The following is a 14,789-nucleotide window of genomic DNA, read 5'->3' as shown; positions in this document are numbered from 1 at the left end:
TGTAAGTCAGTGTACAGTATGTAGATAGACCACATTCATTCTAGGGTTTGTGATTGTCTACTCTATATGCCTCCTTGGATCCAGGCTAAATCAGATATCAGTGTCTTCCAAGGATGTGATCAAGAAGAACAGAGAAAGGAAAGCTGCGGCTGATCTATTTGACAATGACTCAGCCAGGGGCTTGTTGCTTCTGAAGAGACGCCAGTCCAGACCATCAGTCCTCAGTAAGAGGTAGGCCTGCTATTCTTCTGCTGTACTAATATGAGTGCACGGTAATACTGCAGCATGTTAGCAAGACACAGCTGTTTAGCAGGCTTGTCAGAGTATTTTTATAGTGTGTTATTTCACAGTAAATGTACTTCACACAAAAAAAAAACTGTTTCATGTTGGTTTTACTGCTGTAATATAAACTTTATGTTTTAGATCATGAAAGTTTACACGAAAATGCAGGTCCAGAACTGTGTAAAAGCTTCAATAGGGACACTTTTTAAATTTAAACAGTCTAGCAGTATAGTCTTGTAGACAGGAATTACAAACAAATAACTGACCTATTAGTAAATTGATTTTTTAAACAAGTGCATGTCTCTATATCTGTATTTATGTGTGTAATTAAATAAATGTATAGGTCTGCCAACCTATTTCTGTTTTTCTTTTTATCTGATCCAAGCTAATGTGAGTTATTTATCAATCAATCAAATAATCAATCAATCAATCAATCAATCAATCAATCGAATTACATATACATTTCTTTTTAACCAGTCTCTATCCTGTCCCAGAAAGAAAGCCTATATCATTATAAATACACCAACCAAAGACATGTAAGCCTCAGCATATATAGACCTTCCTCAAACACTAACATCATTATAAGTTTAAATAGCTCATAGATCTAGTTTCAAACACGGTATGTTTTTCTTTAGCAGTCTAGTACTTTAACCATTGTGCAATATCCTTTTTTATCCACCACAAGTTCCACCCCATTGTGATGAAAACAACAACCCAATAAAGAAAAGGCTCTTATTCTCGTCCATCTCATTACACAAGAACACACTGGATGATGATCGTAAGCACGGTGCCTATTGCACAAAGTTTCTTCCGAATTACAGTTTAAGTGGTGCTGCTGTGTTCTCTATTTCTACAGGCGCTACGTTCTGTTGAAAATTAAAAGTGACACCCCAGATATTAGTTTACCCACTGCATTTGAAGAGAGGCTGCTGATGGACCGCTTCACAAATCACAGAGGAGTCTCCAGACAGTCCAGCACCCAGCCATAATAACCACAAAATAAGTCTCAATAAAAAGCATTCACTGCATCTCAGTTCATTAATCACAATTCTGGTTACCAACCATCCACAGTTGCGACAATGTGTGCAGAAACATATGACAAATCTACTGCCGCTGATTCCAACCCGAGAGTAACCTGCTGCCAGGAAAGATGTATGCAGTGGTTCCGCTCGGGTCCGAGACAGCTGTCTTCTTCAACCCGTCTGCATCCTCCCTGTGCTGCTCAGAAGGGTCTACCAGGCAGACCCCTCTGGAGCTTTATTTCTGAAATGAAATGTGAAAAATGAATTGAGGTCCATTCATAATAGATTAGTCCAACAGAACCAGAGAGTTCATTTAAAAATGTGAGCTTAATAGACAATGATCTTACAGTCCAAACACCATCCAAAAGCATGATGGAAGCCATGACATCAGTTTCTGTCAACACTTTTCCTAATGCAGTATAACATTCCAGTACACAAGAATGTTTTAAGACAGTAAGACCAGCTTCATAAGATTATAGTGCATTTCAAGTATCGTAAACCTTTTGTTGTATACTAGGCAGTTAAAAACAACCAAGTCTTCACTGAGGTGTTAGACTGGTAAGTGCAAATAACTGCTTAGATACGAGGACCTGTAAAGATTTTACAGCACTGTACTTTACCTTAATCAACCAACATTAGTTTGAGCCAGTAAAAGTAATCAAGGGAATGACTCTGCAGTAAAGTGACTATAAATGCAAATGCCTATATTTATTTATTTTAATGGTAGAAGACAACACAGACATTTGAAATGCATAGACTGTATGTTAAAATAAAATAATTGTATTATTTGCTTCCATGTGTCAAGCATTTACTGAGTTTTAATGTTTACCTATACGTTTCACCATATATACACCATTATATACATTAGAAGAGCTAGCAGCTTGCAGCAAACCAAATGAGCTTCTTTCCAGTGTTGATCATTGAAAAAAAGCATATTGTTATTTGAGAAAAGAGACTTTAAAATCATATGTATTGTGAACAGGACCCATAGTCTACAGTTCATGTTCTTTGCAGTTTATATCCTGCAGGCAGTCATTTTGTTTACCAACTGTTAGTGACTTCAACTCAAGTTTCCTCTATTTCTTAGAACTTTTACTGGATCGATTGAGTGCAACATAAAATATTCATTCTGTTTTTAAAAGCCATTTTGGGCTTCTGTTAGGCAGTGCCAAGTCAGATTGAATCTCGTATAGCACTCCAGAAAATGTTGTTTTGTCTGTCATCATCAAAATTAACTAGAATTCGGTTTCTGCCGCATGTTATTTAAACTGCAAAAACTCTTGCTGGTTTGACAATTATCCTTTTGAAAAAAAAGGAAATTATATACAGTATTCAATTAGAAGTAGCATGCTTTTTATTGACAGTTGCTGCAAATAGTGCAGAAGGAACTGTCAGAAGTCAGTCTTGTAGGCTGTTTTTGGTCCCATCAGAAGCCTGAATTACACATGGCAACAGGACCAATATTGTGATACTAAGCTTGAGACAAATACCTGGGTTGTTCTGGAGGGATATGTGACCATTGCTCAATGATTACCACCACCTGCATTACCCTCAGGAAAGTTTTAGATGGAAAGTCTGCAGCAAAGTCCTTTTTCACAACGTCAATTCTGAGACTGTTTCTTGTGAAACATCTGTAAAAATCCCCAGCTGACAGATCACCTCTTCATTGGCATAATAAATGAGTCAGTCAAGGAATTGCAGTTATACTAAAGAGTATGCTGCATAGCACAGCAGTAGTTTTTGTCTAACTCCTGTGAAAGACAAGGGGACAGATTTACTAAGCGTGTGCTCCAGTGCAACTTAGTTGATCATTTTTTATTATTGATTTTCAATAAACCAATAAACAACTAACAGATCTAACTTTGCTATAACAGATGTAAAAAGAGGAAATAATCAAATATACAGGGTGTCCCAGAAGTCTCTCCGTTTCTTTCAGCAAAGTATAGATAAACTAATTCAGCTCATTTTGATGTGTGGCGTAGATTTAACAGAGAACATCATAATCGGCATGACATGTGATATTGCCTGTTTTATATGTCACCCTATACAAACAAATACAACCAAAGCAAAGCTCCTCACAACATAAATGATATTGTGTTACACACTATCAATTACTGATCCTGGACGAGGTCTATAAATCATTGTTTGCTCCAGGTAAGTAATATCTCTGAAAGAATATAGCCAAGGTAAAACCAAAGGGGGATCTGGAATGAACCATGAAAACAGAAATGTGCTGCAGGAATGCCTGCAAGTAGCATTCTCAATGCTGCGATTGTTTGCTAGACCCTGGAATCATCACACAATACAAACATTACTTTTCAAAAAACTTGGAACTCGTGTACATGTATGGAATGTTGTATTAGAGTGAAGAGTTTCAAAAAGATTACCCTCTAGCTGATGGTGTCCTGCGACAGACTAGCATCTGTATAGCGGGCACAGCGCAATTATGCAAGTCAGCATGAAAACTGACGGCACTTCTGTGTTCTGCCAGGATTTCCTTCTGCCTGAAAAGCTTTTCTTTTCTCACCTTGCGGGTGTATAGTGGACAAGTGTTTCATTCACTCTCTGTGGTTCAAGCTGTCAGCGCAGGTAGGAGCGGTGCCTTTTAGAAAGATGCAAACTGAACTCATCGGCCATAGGGTTGCTAATTAACTGAAGTACAGCTCTCAGGGGTAAATACAGAGGTTGAACAATGAAAATAGAAACACCTCCCAATCGGGTGTAGGATTATAGGCAGCCGGAACAGCACTAATTCTACATGGCAAGTTTTCAAGGTGTTCACATTGTAGCATTCTTCAGTGTTTTCTTTTATGAAGGGGTGGAGAACTGCAGCCAATCTGATCTCCAGAATGACCCATAGAGTCATCGCTTTTGAGACTGTCCCTCGTAAAACATGCAAGTGATTTGTTCAGTTGGATACAGAAGCGGCAACAATCATCCCTCTATCATTGTCTGTCAGATGTGCTGTCTTGCCTATCATCACCGAAACAAACAAATTGAACCTGTAGCCTTAGGCACACTGTATTTTGATCAGGTCAGTCAGGTTATTATCTGAGATGTTGAGGTTTTGTCAATATGTGTTACTGTGTTCTCCATTAATACAACTTTATTATTAATAGAATAAATACGTGTGGGAGTACTACATTCACAAAGCTGTTGACAAAAGATTGGATCGATTGTGCAACGTTCAAAACATTTCCTTTTAACTTCATTATTTTACATATTGCAACCACTCTAGCAAGGGATGTACTGTACTGCCAGACTGACAATACTCTGGGTATTTTATATGAGGTCTTCTTGTTTTGTGAAACCACAATACTGTTTATTCTTTTTTTCTTTTGTTTTGAACACATGAGAACAATGCACGGCTATGCCAATATAAAAAATATGCCAGAGCTGGAAAAGTTTCACAGCAACCATTAAATAAAATGCTTTAAAGTGCACATGGCAAGATACGATTTGGGAATTGGGAGCTCAGAAATCACAGAGCTATATACAATTATGTCTTTTAACAATCCGTGACAACTTTCCTGTGGTTTTGAAAAAGATGAATCTCCTCGACAGTTTCAGCCATGATGGGCAACAAAACAGATGTGACAGACTTTGACATAAGACTTACTGTAGGCACCTGGTTGACAGGCTCTTTTGTATATAACACTGCACAAACGGTTGATGTTTCAAGAGGAACAGTCTGAAAAGAGATGACTACAGGTGGTTCTAGAGAACAGTCTTTGCTTAAGATTTCCACCACATCCTCCTGAAGAAATTAGGTGAGTATGAGGAATGGTCAAATATTATGTAATGCCCTTGTAGATTAGCCACGTTTGATTTAAACCCTACCTAAATAATGAACAATTATTTTAGAAAATATGATTATAAGTGACATGAATGGCAATCAAGTGGTTTCTGCATGTGCTGATTGTGCATTCCTTGGTTCAGTAGTTCAGGACAAACTACAAAAGATACAGACTTTGTAATGAATTGTACATTTATTTGATGATTATGGAGTATGGAACTGAACTGAGAAATTCGCTAAATATGCTAAATTGCATGCATTTGGTAAATAGTGAATGACATAACAATACATTGATTTAAATACTATAACACAGTATATTTGTAAGGGTTCTTTGGTGCACATATCTGACTTCTACAGTATATATATATTGTAGAGATCTTGATTCCTCTGTATTTGAAGTCTGTTACACTGTACTTAATGAGTAAGTAGCTTCCAATTGAATTTTCTTAGTTTGTCTTTACTGTCCCCTTACGTTTTTATGATCTAATCATTCGGAGTGGTTCTTGTTGCAGTTACTTAAATACTGTGTGGTGGTGTTACTAATATAAAGACTCTTTGGCTGGTCCAGCATACATTACAGTACATATGTCTATTACTTACTTTTTAAATATGGTAAGAGTTAGAGGCGATGACATGCCACTGTACTGTATATACTGTTAATGACACATTATAGACACTTATGAAAAAGCAAAACATGGGTAAATAAATCAGTCATTTAAAGAAAACATTTAAAGTACTCAGCATGTTTAACAGTTTGTAATCATAATTAAACCATGATTACCTTGGCTGCTGACCATGTACAGAAATCCCCCTTTCAACACGGCCAACAACAAGACACTAATGACCGCTAATCAGGCTTGAATTGCTTAAGTAGTATAATTATCTCAAGAATCTGGCTTTAATTACTTTTTATAGTATCTGTCTGGTGGTTGTTCAGTCAGTTGCTGTAAAAAGAGACACCAGCGCTCATATTTAAACTGGAAAAAAGATACTTGCGGAAGATGTTTACCCAGCAGCAAGGTAATTACCATATCGATACTTATTTGACGTCCTGCTGTTTGGCCCAGTGTTCCAGTCTGCTTCTCCCAGTTAGTCTTTGCTGTTTCTTTTTCATCTTCATATGGTACAGCAGGTACCAGATAGTAACAGTTTAACTACAGTGAAAGTGTCTGATATGACCCAAATAGGAATGTTCCTGGTACACTGCTGTATACATATCATATCTTCCAGCTGTATTATAACTTAGAATGGGAAACAGCGGGTTGCCTTTTTCCCAAACCATGTTGCTTTGTTATATTGATAACATTGTATTGGAAATACAGCTGGAGCATATGCATATGTTTGTTTTTTATATTTGCAGTATTTAGATCTGAAACTGTTTATATGGATTGCAATATAACACCCTTAAATATCTGTAATATACTACTGTTTTGTTTATGTATGGGTCATGGCAAATATTCAGGAAGACTAGCATATGCAGTATGTGAAGTTTAATAAACCAATGAGCCATGATCTCAAAATAGGTATCCAGAGTAGAACGCATAGTGTAGTGTTTCAGGTGCTGTTTGTAGCATTCCTAAGGGAGAACACCAACATGTTATGACTCCTATTTACAAATCAACAATATGCCCTTCGCTTACTAAATGGTCCTCAATGGCAATGAAATGCAGCAGATACAATGGTATGATCCATTGCTAGAATGAATGGTAATATGTTCACATGTTACCAGTGCTGTGATACAGTACCATGGAAACATATCACAACCAGAGTTCTTCCTGAATTAGGACAACTGTGCAATTTTTGTTCCAGATCCATTGTGTTGCCATGCTGTGGTCTGCGAGGGGTTCCTCCACAGTGTATTTGTAACAGACGGGTACATAATGCTATCCCACTAAAGATGACATTTTCTGGTCAAGAGTGAGGCAGACCATGTGCTGCAGTGTTTTAAACCAACGGTGCTCATCCCTCACTAAAGGGAAGCAGAATTTAAGCTGTTGGCATCTCTCACTGTTGTTTGGTATCAACTCAATTACCAAGCTGAGATGACACTCAGAAGTTGTCTATAAGGACCCAAGGTTAATCAATTAGGTATGTCACTGTGCCTTTGGCTGGGAGAAACAGTTTCCTTTTGCTGTATTTTTCTGCCCTGATATGAAAAGCAGTCCCCTTGAATTATTCATGACGTTGCCTCAGCTGGAGAAAGGTGTGAAATACTGAACAGCTGTGATACATTCTGGATACATTTCCAATAGGAGTGAACAACTTCTTTGGGCTAGTGGAATTCTCTCCCCTATATGGATGTATTGAATTATAAAATGGCATACAATAGGAAATTGAATCACTCATTATTCCAAGCTGTTGAACAATTCATTGGGGTGGAAACAGAAAAGTACTGGTACGGTATATATAAATGACAGCAGGATTTTCAGAAGGGCCAAATAAATTCGAGGTTGCAAAATCGTTTTTAAATCTTCTGCACCCGACAACATTGCAATCCACTAAGTGTTCAAAAGCAGGATTAAAAAACATTCATTACATTGTTTACTATGCCTACGATTGTAAGTCGCCCTGGATAAGGGCGTCTGCTAAGAAATAAATAATAATAATAATAATAATATGCGATTACCACCTGTGTTTTTACAAGACAGCTGTTCTTCATTTTCCAAATAACAAAAAAAGGGATATTTCTGTATACTGTACTCCAGCCCCAAAATGGAGTTGATTGGACACATTGTCATATCATTTGAATGGAATGAGGAATGTGCTTCAGACATGCTCAAAGCCAAGTAAAGGCAGATTTAGAGAACATTTGTACAACTCAATATTGCATCAACGGAACCCAGATCGAGTCACAATGATTGGAAGCATGATAGTAAGGGAAATTCATTTTGAAGCTACTATTTTACTGGAAGCAGAATACTGTACTGAATTAAAGGCCATTTCAAACAGCTGGAACTCCGACGAAAATCTAAAACAAACTGGGAATCAGTCCCAAGTATAGTTATACATTACAGACACCAGTCCCCAAGGTAGTTAGAATGTGCATAAATCTGCCCTCAGCTGTATACTGTACATTTACCAAATGGATATACAAGCATAAATATAGTTTATTATACATATCAGTTACAATTGTACAATTACAGGGTATATTGCCTAATGTTATGTTAAAGTTTATTTTTTTTCCTTTTCCTTAACTTTTACAATGCTATCCATCATTCTGAGTGATTGAGCTCTGTTGCTTCAATACTGAGATGTAGAAGCAGATGAAGCCAGCAGGGTTGAAATCTAGTTATGCACTCTGTTAAATGACTTTACATTTAGTTTTGGGAGTAGGGGATACATTTATCAGTGGCAACATGCAGCTCATTGATTGAAACTTTGCATAGATTTAAAATCCAAAACCCATCAAACGTGGCACTATATATAAATTAAAACTGCCACAACGGCAAGCAATTATAAGAGATCACAGAGAAAGCCGGTAGTCTGTCATTAAAATAAACAATGTCTGCTGTGCCAGGTCTTTCTTTTTAAAGCCATGTTTTTATAATGTACAACGTATGCTTGCAAAAACTGATGCGCAGACATTTATGCCATGTTTATGAGGGTAACTATAGTGAAACAGGCACTGTGTCTGTAAACAGCATGGTACCTCCTTTGACCAACCTGGTTTACAAATACATTAACATGATCATTCTCTCAGCTTATATTATGATCACATTGCAGTGTTCCAGTCAGAATATGATGGGAGTCAATGGAGAAAAGCTCCTGATAATATCACTTTGGTTATCATTACATTCTGTTCAATAGCAGTCACATTTATCAGTCCACTTAATATCACTTCAAGAAATAAAAGCAGAATGTAAAAACCTTATCCTGTTGTTCCTGTACAGTAACTTAAAACAAATTTGAGTTTGTTTTGACAATTAAAGGGGTATATAAACCAAAGCCTTACCAATAAGTATATTTTTGTTTGGTGCCCATTCCCCTTTTAAAAGAGTCTCCCACAGTAAAAGCATAGCAAAGGGTTAGCGTAGTGAAAGCATGATAAAGAATAGTGAGGTATGGTAAAGCATATTATTAAACATGGCAAACCAGGGTAAATGATGAAAAAAAGTAGGGGCAAATAAACTGTGGTAAACTTTTATAAGTGCCTTTCCATAGGTTATTTTCACTTTGACACAAATCAAGACATTGTTTTCCTGCTACAACCTGCAAGTGAATAATCCTGTCTCCTGTGCTTCAGATGGGAAACTATTCAATAAAGCTGGATATTTACAAACCTTTTCTTGTTAAAGAAGCCAACAACAGTCTAGAGTTTCATGATTTCATGATAATGAAACAGATGTTGAAGAAATGACACTGAAGAGGACAGTCTGGCTAACAGCTGAAGCAGTTCCTTGAATGTGACATTTTCAATCAAACGGGGGGAAAGTTGCTTGGAAATGTTACATACTTGACTGTAGTTGCTTCAAAAAAAAGCATGAACACATTATAGCGGGGGGGGTTATACTGTGCTGAAGTAAGAATTTTATCAGACCAGCAATTCAAATTATTAGGTTTGGGATTACTGACAGATCAAAAGAACTCCATCTGTGACCAGCAGGGGGCTGTGTTCTGTCTTTGAAGTTAAAGCTGTGAAGTCTGCTTTCTGAGGTCCAATTAGGGGCACCCTGCGGTGGGGTTGTGGAAAATTTCCTCCTGAGTTCATGCCTTACCTTGCAACCCTAATGAGCCTCAGGCAAGCCAATTATTCAGGGTTTAATGGCTTGACAAGTGGGATATTTTCCATAGTAGTCAAATGAGGACTTGTTCAGATTGTGTTACATTTGATAAACACCCAACCACTGAAGGGCTATTCTGACGCTTGCTCTGAATTCTGCAAGGACTTACAAAACATCGTGCTTTGGAACCTTTGCAACTTTTATATGCAACAACAAAACATATTGAGAAAAATGATAATTCAATATTAGAACAAAAGAAAAACTAAAAGCTATGGTAAATGCATAGCATAACCATTGAAGAGGCATGGTAAAACTGCAAAAATACTGTGGTAACTTTATATGGGCTAATAACTGCAGCAAAAGTATGAATGGTTGCAGCATGCACTTGAAATGTGGAGTTTCATTGATTTTATGTCATGCAAGCTATTTTCGTTTTCAAAGTGATTATTAAGGAGCGTTTAAAATTTTAAACGGAATTGACAAAGTTAACCATAATAAATACATTGATCGCGCCACAGAAACCAGAACCAGGGGACACAGCTGGAAATGAAATGAAAGTAGACTTAGGACAAAAAATAGGTGACACTTCTTCAGAATGGAATGGGTTAACTTGTCATGTTGTTGATGCTGAATCATTGATAGTTTGAGAACAATCAGCTACTGGGAACTGGACAAGAACATTTTTCTTTTTACCTTATAATTGTGCACAGTGTACTGTAGACTTTGTTTAATAGCTTTATCAGTGAGAATGTATGATTAAGTGTTCAAGTTTGAATGGATTATTTTTTGTACTCTCCGACTCCTTCGTAAAGTAATTAATCAAGAAGAATTCGGAATGTTGCTCACTGTTCCAGAAGACAGATCTGAAATACTGAGAATCACTCCAGTGAGCTCACCCCCATCACTTATTTATCTTCCCTTATTTTGCCATGAAATTCCTACCCTGAAACCATCCACTTCATCTGTTTTGGAAATGCATGATTCAAGCAAAATGGAAACAGCCCCCCCTGATTCAGTTATGATTGTATTAGATACTGACCAAGACATTTCATGGTTCAAAAATGTTAGAAAAAAAGTAAGAGTGGTCAGCAGTTATTTATACAAAAAGTACATAAACAACTGAACCCACACTACTGTCAACAAATACCATAACCCTCTATGTACAAAAGTTTTTGTCATAGTGAATATCTAGGCCAGCAAGGCAGCTGTGTGGATTGAATCTAGAAATCCTGTAATTCCCATATTCATTCTAATCTGCATAAACCCTATTCACAAAGCTTAATCTGTGGTGTAGTTTGCTATATTTTTTGCTTCTTCAACTAAGAGGAGAACAAAAAAAAAAGTATTTTACCTAGGAGGTCCTAAATGAAAATTCTTTGTGCATGTGGTGTTAGAGTGAGTGGGTCGGTACAAAAACATTAAAAGAATACCAACAAGTCTAAATACAGTTTGGTCGAATTCATATCATGCCTTTAGTCTGACTGCTGCAACCCATTTCTGGAAATTGTTGCATTATTATGGGTATCAGCTTCTATACATTTTTAAATCCCAGTGATTCAATTGCTATATCTTCAAACTGACATTTTAAGAAATGTGCTAGTCTGACTCTGTGGATCTGAGGCCTGTTTGTCGATCACAGTGCTGGTCTGATTTCTGACATGTCATTATTTAGCCCTCACTTTTACTCTCCCATTAAATCTTTTGACCTCAGAATGACATAAGACTTAAAGATGAATGACCTCAAATAAATATTATATTTTCAAATATGTGTGTATTATTATTCCAGTCTCATAATTTCCTGAAGTTGTTTAAAAGTGTAATATGACATAAAATGTTCATCTGTCCTGTTTACCTCGCTATTGTTTTGTAATTTCTTAACTCTGAATAGTTTTGAGATCCTGTGGTAATGTGACAATAAAATGACTTGCTTCTCCCTAAAATGAAGGTTTATCAGGAAAAAAAGCTGTCAAAGGTTAAACAATGACAGATCTGCCACCTGTTGCTTACAGATCATTTAAACAAACGCTGTGAACAGGGATAAAGGATACTTTGTTTTATTTGAGAACAGATCGATTACAGTATAAAGAGGTTTGTGTTTTATGCAGTTATGTACAGCATGCTGTTGCAATATGTATCAAATACAACAATGATATTAATATCTTTATATAGCACCTTTCATAGTGGACCATCATCACTAAGTGTTTTACAGGTGTAGGCGGTGAACTATATGCAGAATCACTTACAATAGGACATTGATTTAACATCTGCTGGATTGAGCACAAGGAGGTTAAGTGACTTGCTGAGGGTCACACAGTGAGTCAGTCAGTAGCAGAGGTGGGATTTGAACCGCTGACCACGTGGCTATAACTATAAGCCCTGGACTTTAACCACTGGACCACACTGCCTCCTAATGGAGTGCTCTGGTTTTTAAATATTTTTCTTAGACATTAGCACTAGCTACTGGCTGCTCAAAATCAGACCATGTGACCTACTGCATAAATGATGAAGTTAGTCCCGCGGTGTTGAATTGAAATATGTGAATATCCTGAATTTACTTTAGAAAAAGTAAATAAGAACAAATTCTCAAAATGTTAAACAATAATAACAACAGGAGGTGCGACATTTATTTTTAAGTATTAGTTAACTTTCTATATGGGATGAATTACAAATAAATTAGTTCTTTAAGAATGCTTACAGTATATAGTCACATTTATTTGACAAGTGGAAATAACACAGTATTATTATTATTATTATTATTATTATTATTATTATTATTATAATAATGATAATGATAATAATAATAATAATAATAATAATAATAATAATAATAATATACTTATGTTTCGTTTTAATCCTTCCAATACTAACAAAATGTAACTTCACCCATCGTCTTCTACTGCAAAGCTATTTAAAAAGAAGGAAAAAAATTTTTTTTTACACAGGTCTGCAGTGATTTGAAGAGTAACGTTTCTACCACAGGAAAGTTATCGGCCGGAACACACACATGACTAAACGATGTATGAGTGACAGCTATCTATAAACACGGACTTCTGATTGTTTCCAAAAGCTGGGGGTCTTAACAACTGTTCTGTGGAGCAGCTGCAATACCGACAGCCACCTTGAGCCACTACTCGTGCATTGAATTCAATGAGCACTTTAAATACAATAAACAGGGGAGATCAATACCGTAGCTAATACCTTGTTTCAATCGCAAATTTGGATCCACATTCTTTTGCAAGGGACTGAACTGTTAATCACTGAAAACACGGCGACGTTTTAAAAAGTACAGCATTGGACACACGTGAAAGCAAACACAGGCGAACAAAAGAGTAACGCGTTTGTGGTAATCACCGTTCTGTGGTCAGATGGTACCTCCCCCTGGATGATTCAGTTATATTTCTACGTTTTGCTGCTGGTTGCTGAGTGGAAGAGATTTATGGTAGGGATCATGGAGTTTTCAAGTGGTTAAACTGTTAAGCTACGTGTTCTGAAAGTTGTGTTTGTTTTTTTGCCAGCAAAAACTAAACACAAAAAACCAAACCCGAGTTCGTATGTTTCACCTCCCGGGACCTGTGATCTGTAAGGCAGGATCAGGATGAGGAAGCCGAAAATCTGCAGGCTGGTTTTGGCTACATGTTTTGGGTCTTTTGTCCTTGTGATTTTTTACTTCCAAAGTAACTCAAACCCAGGTAAGAGTCTTTTAATGTATCGCTTGCTTTATAAAAGTGACTCTCGCTGCCATGTGGTTCATATTGAAAATAGGAAGGACGTTACAATGTAACAGCGTTATTTATGCGAGAGCATTGCAACATTGTCACTCTGTTACAAAACGTTTTGCTGGTAATGATTTTGTTATAACCAACTCAAAGTGCATTTCTGTCTGTTTGTTTTTAGTCAACTTTCTAAATAAAGCAGCAGGTTGTATGGTTTCTACTTAAAGACATGCTGATACGGTGTGTAAATATTCTTTTCCATGATGTTTTTTGCTTTACCCTATTCTCATCTTTTTCCATTTGAAACTTTTACTTGCAATTTCGTGTCACAATGCTGACTTTGAAACAAAGTTCAGCCTACCTTATTTTATTTGAATCCGCTTTAAACTCAAAAGTATAGTTTGCCTTGAGAGTGAAAACGGACAGTGCCCACTGTATCTGACTTTAAATAATTTGCGATGTTGCTGGAGTTTAATTATACATTTGTGATAAGCGTGTAATACAATGTGCAGCACCACCGTCCCAAAGAACAGTTACACCTGTGTAGCTTGTGTTTTGAAAGGCAGACTATAAACAAAGCTGAAAACACCGCTTCCATTGTATAGCTGTTGAATTTCCAAACAAAGTATTTCATCCCACCTGTGCTTAATTACACAAACCACGTACCGAAAACGCTGAGGTCACCTGTGACCCATTTTAAGAGCAATGCATACAGGCGAATTCTTCAACGTACTCGTGCCTTAGTCCGCGGATACTCATTCGAATTTAAAACGCCAATGTGGAGTATTGCGAGAGGAGGTCTGCAGAAATGCCTGGCTATTAAACTTTTACTGTAAGGATGACCGCAGATCTCACAGGCAGCGGCAGGACACTAGTGGAGATGATGTATAGGGCATGTCCTCAATGCATAAATCGAACTTTGCTTTATTATTATTATTATTATTATTATTATTATTATTATGAAGCCAAAATTAAACTCAATTATGATGTAAATGTCAGCGCTTTTACTTGTAGAAATACAAATGCAGCTGTTTCAGCAATGTTCTTTAATTTAGATTGCTGTATATTGCACGACGCTGTCTCTTAAACAAGTTCTGTCGATACTCCGTCTCAACTTGATAAATGAATTAAAATGTAGTGCCATTTACTGTTTATACGTGGCTTTTTTCCCAAAGCAGTGAGGATGGTGACATAAAATGTATTTCTGTACAGACTGCTGCGTTCTGTAAGCCAGTTTATTGTTTAATACAGTTTA

At 36.8% G+C, this 14,789-nt stretch overlaps 2 protein-coding genes across 2 annotated transcripts in view; both read left to right on the top strand.

Annotated features, from left to right (window-relative positions):
- The window catches only part of LOC117413679 (uncharacterized), a 30,257-nt gene extending 28,205 nt beyond the window's left edge, over nt 1-2,052 (top strand). The window contains exons 32-33 of the mRNA XM_059000376.1: nt 85-231; nt 1,139-2,052. Of these exons, the coding sequence (XP_058856359.1) occupies nt 85-231; nt 1,139-1,271 (280 nt within the window). The 3' untranslated portion in view covers nt 1,272-2,052. The remainder of the gene's footprint in view (nt 1-84; nt 232-1,138) is intronic.
- Nucleotides 2,053-12,894: 10,842 nt separating this feature from the next.
- LOC131696809 (carbohydrate sulfotransferase 11-like) overlaps nt 12,895-14,789 on the top strand; it is a 42,495-nt gene continuing 40,600 nt past the window's right edge. The window contains exons 1-2 of the mRNA XM_058999529.1: nt 12,895-13,260; nt 13,337-13,510. Coding sequence (XP_058855512.1) covers nt 13,417-13,510 — 94 coding nt within the window. The 5' untranslated portion in view covers nt 12,895-13,260; nt 13,337-13,416. The remainder of the gene's footprint in view (nt 13,261-13,336; nt 13,511-14,789) is intronic.

This window comes from Acipenser ruthenus, chromosome 25 (assembly GCF_902713425.1).
Source record: "Acipenser ruthenus chromosome 25, fAciRut3.2 maternal haplotype, whole genome shotgun sequence".
NCBI classification, from domain to species: Eukaryota; Metazoa; Chordata; class Actinopteri; order Acipenseriformes; family Acipenseridae; genus Acipenser; species Acipenser ruthenus.
The sequence above is the reverse complement of the archived record's forward strand: the minus strand, read 5'-3'. Positions and strand labels throughout refer to the sequence as shown.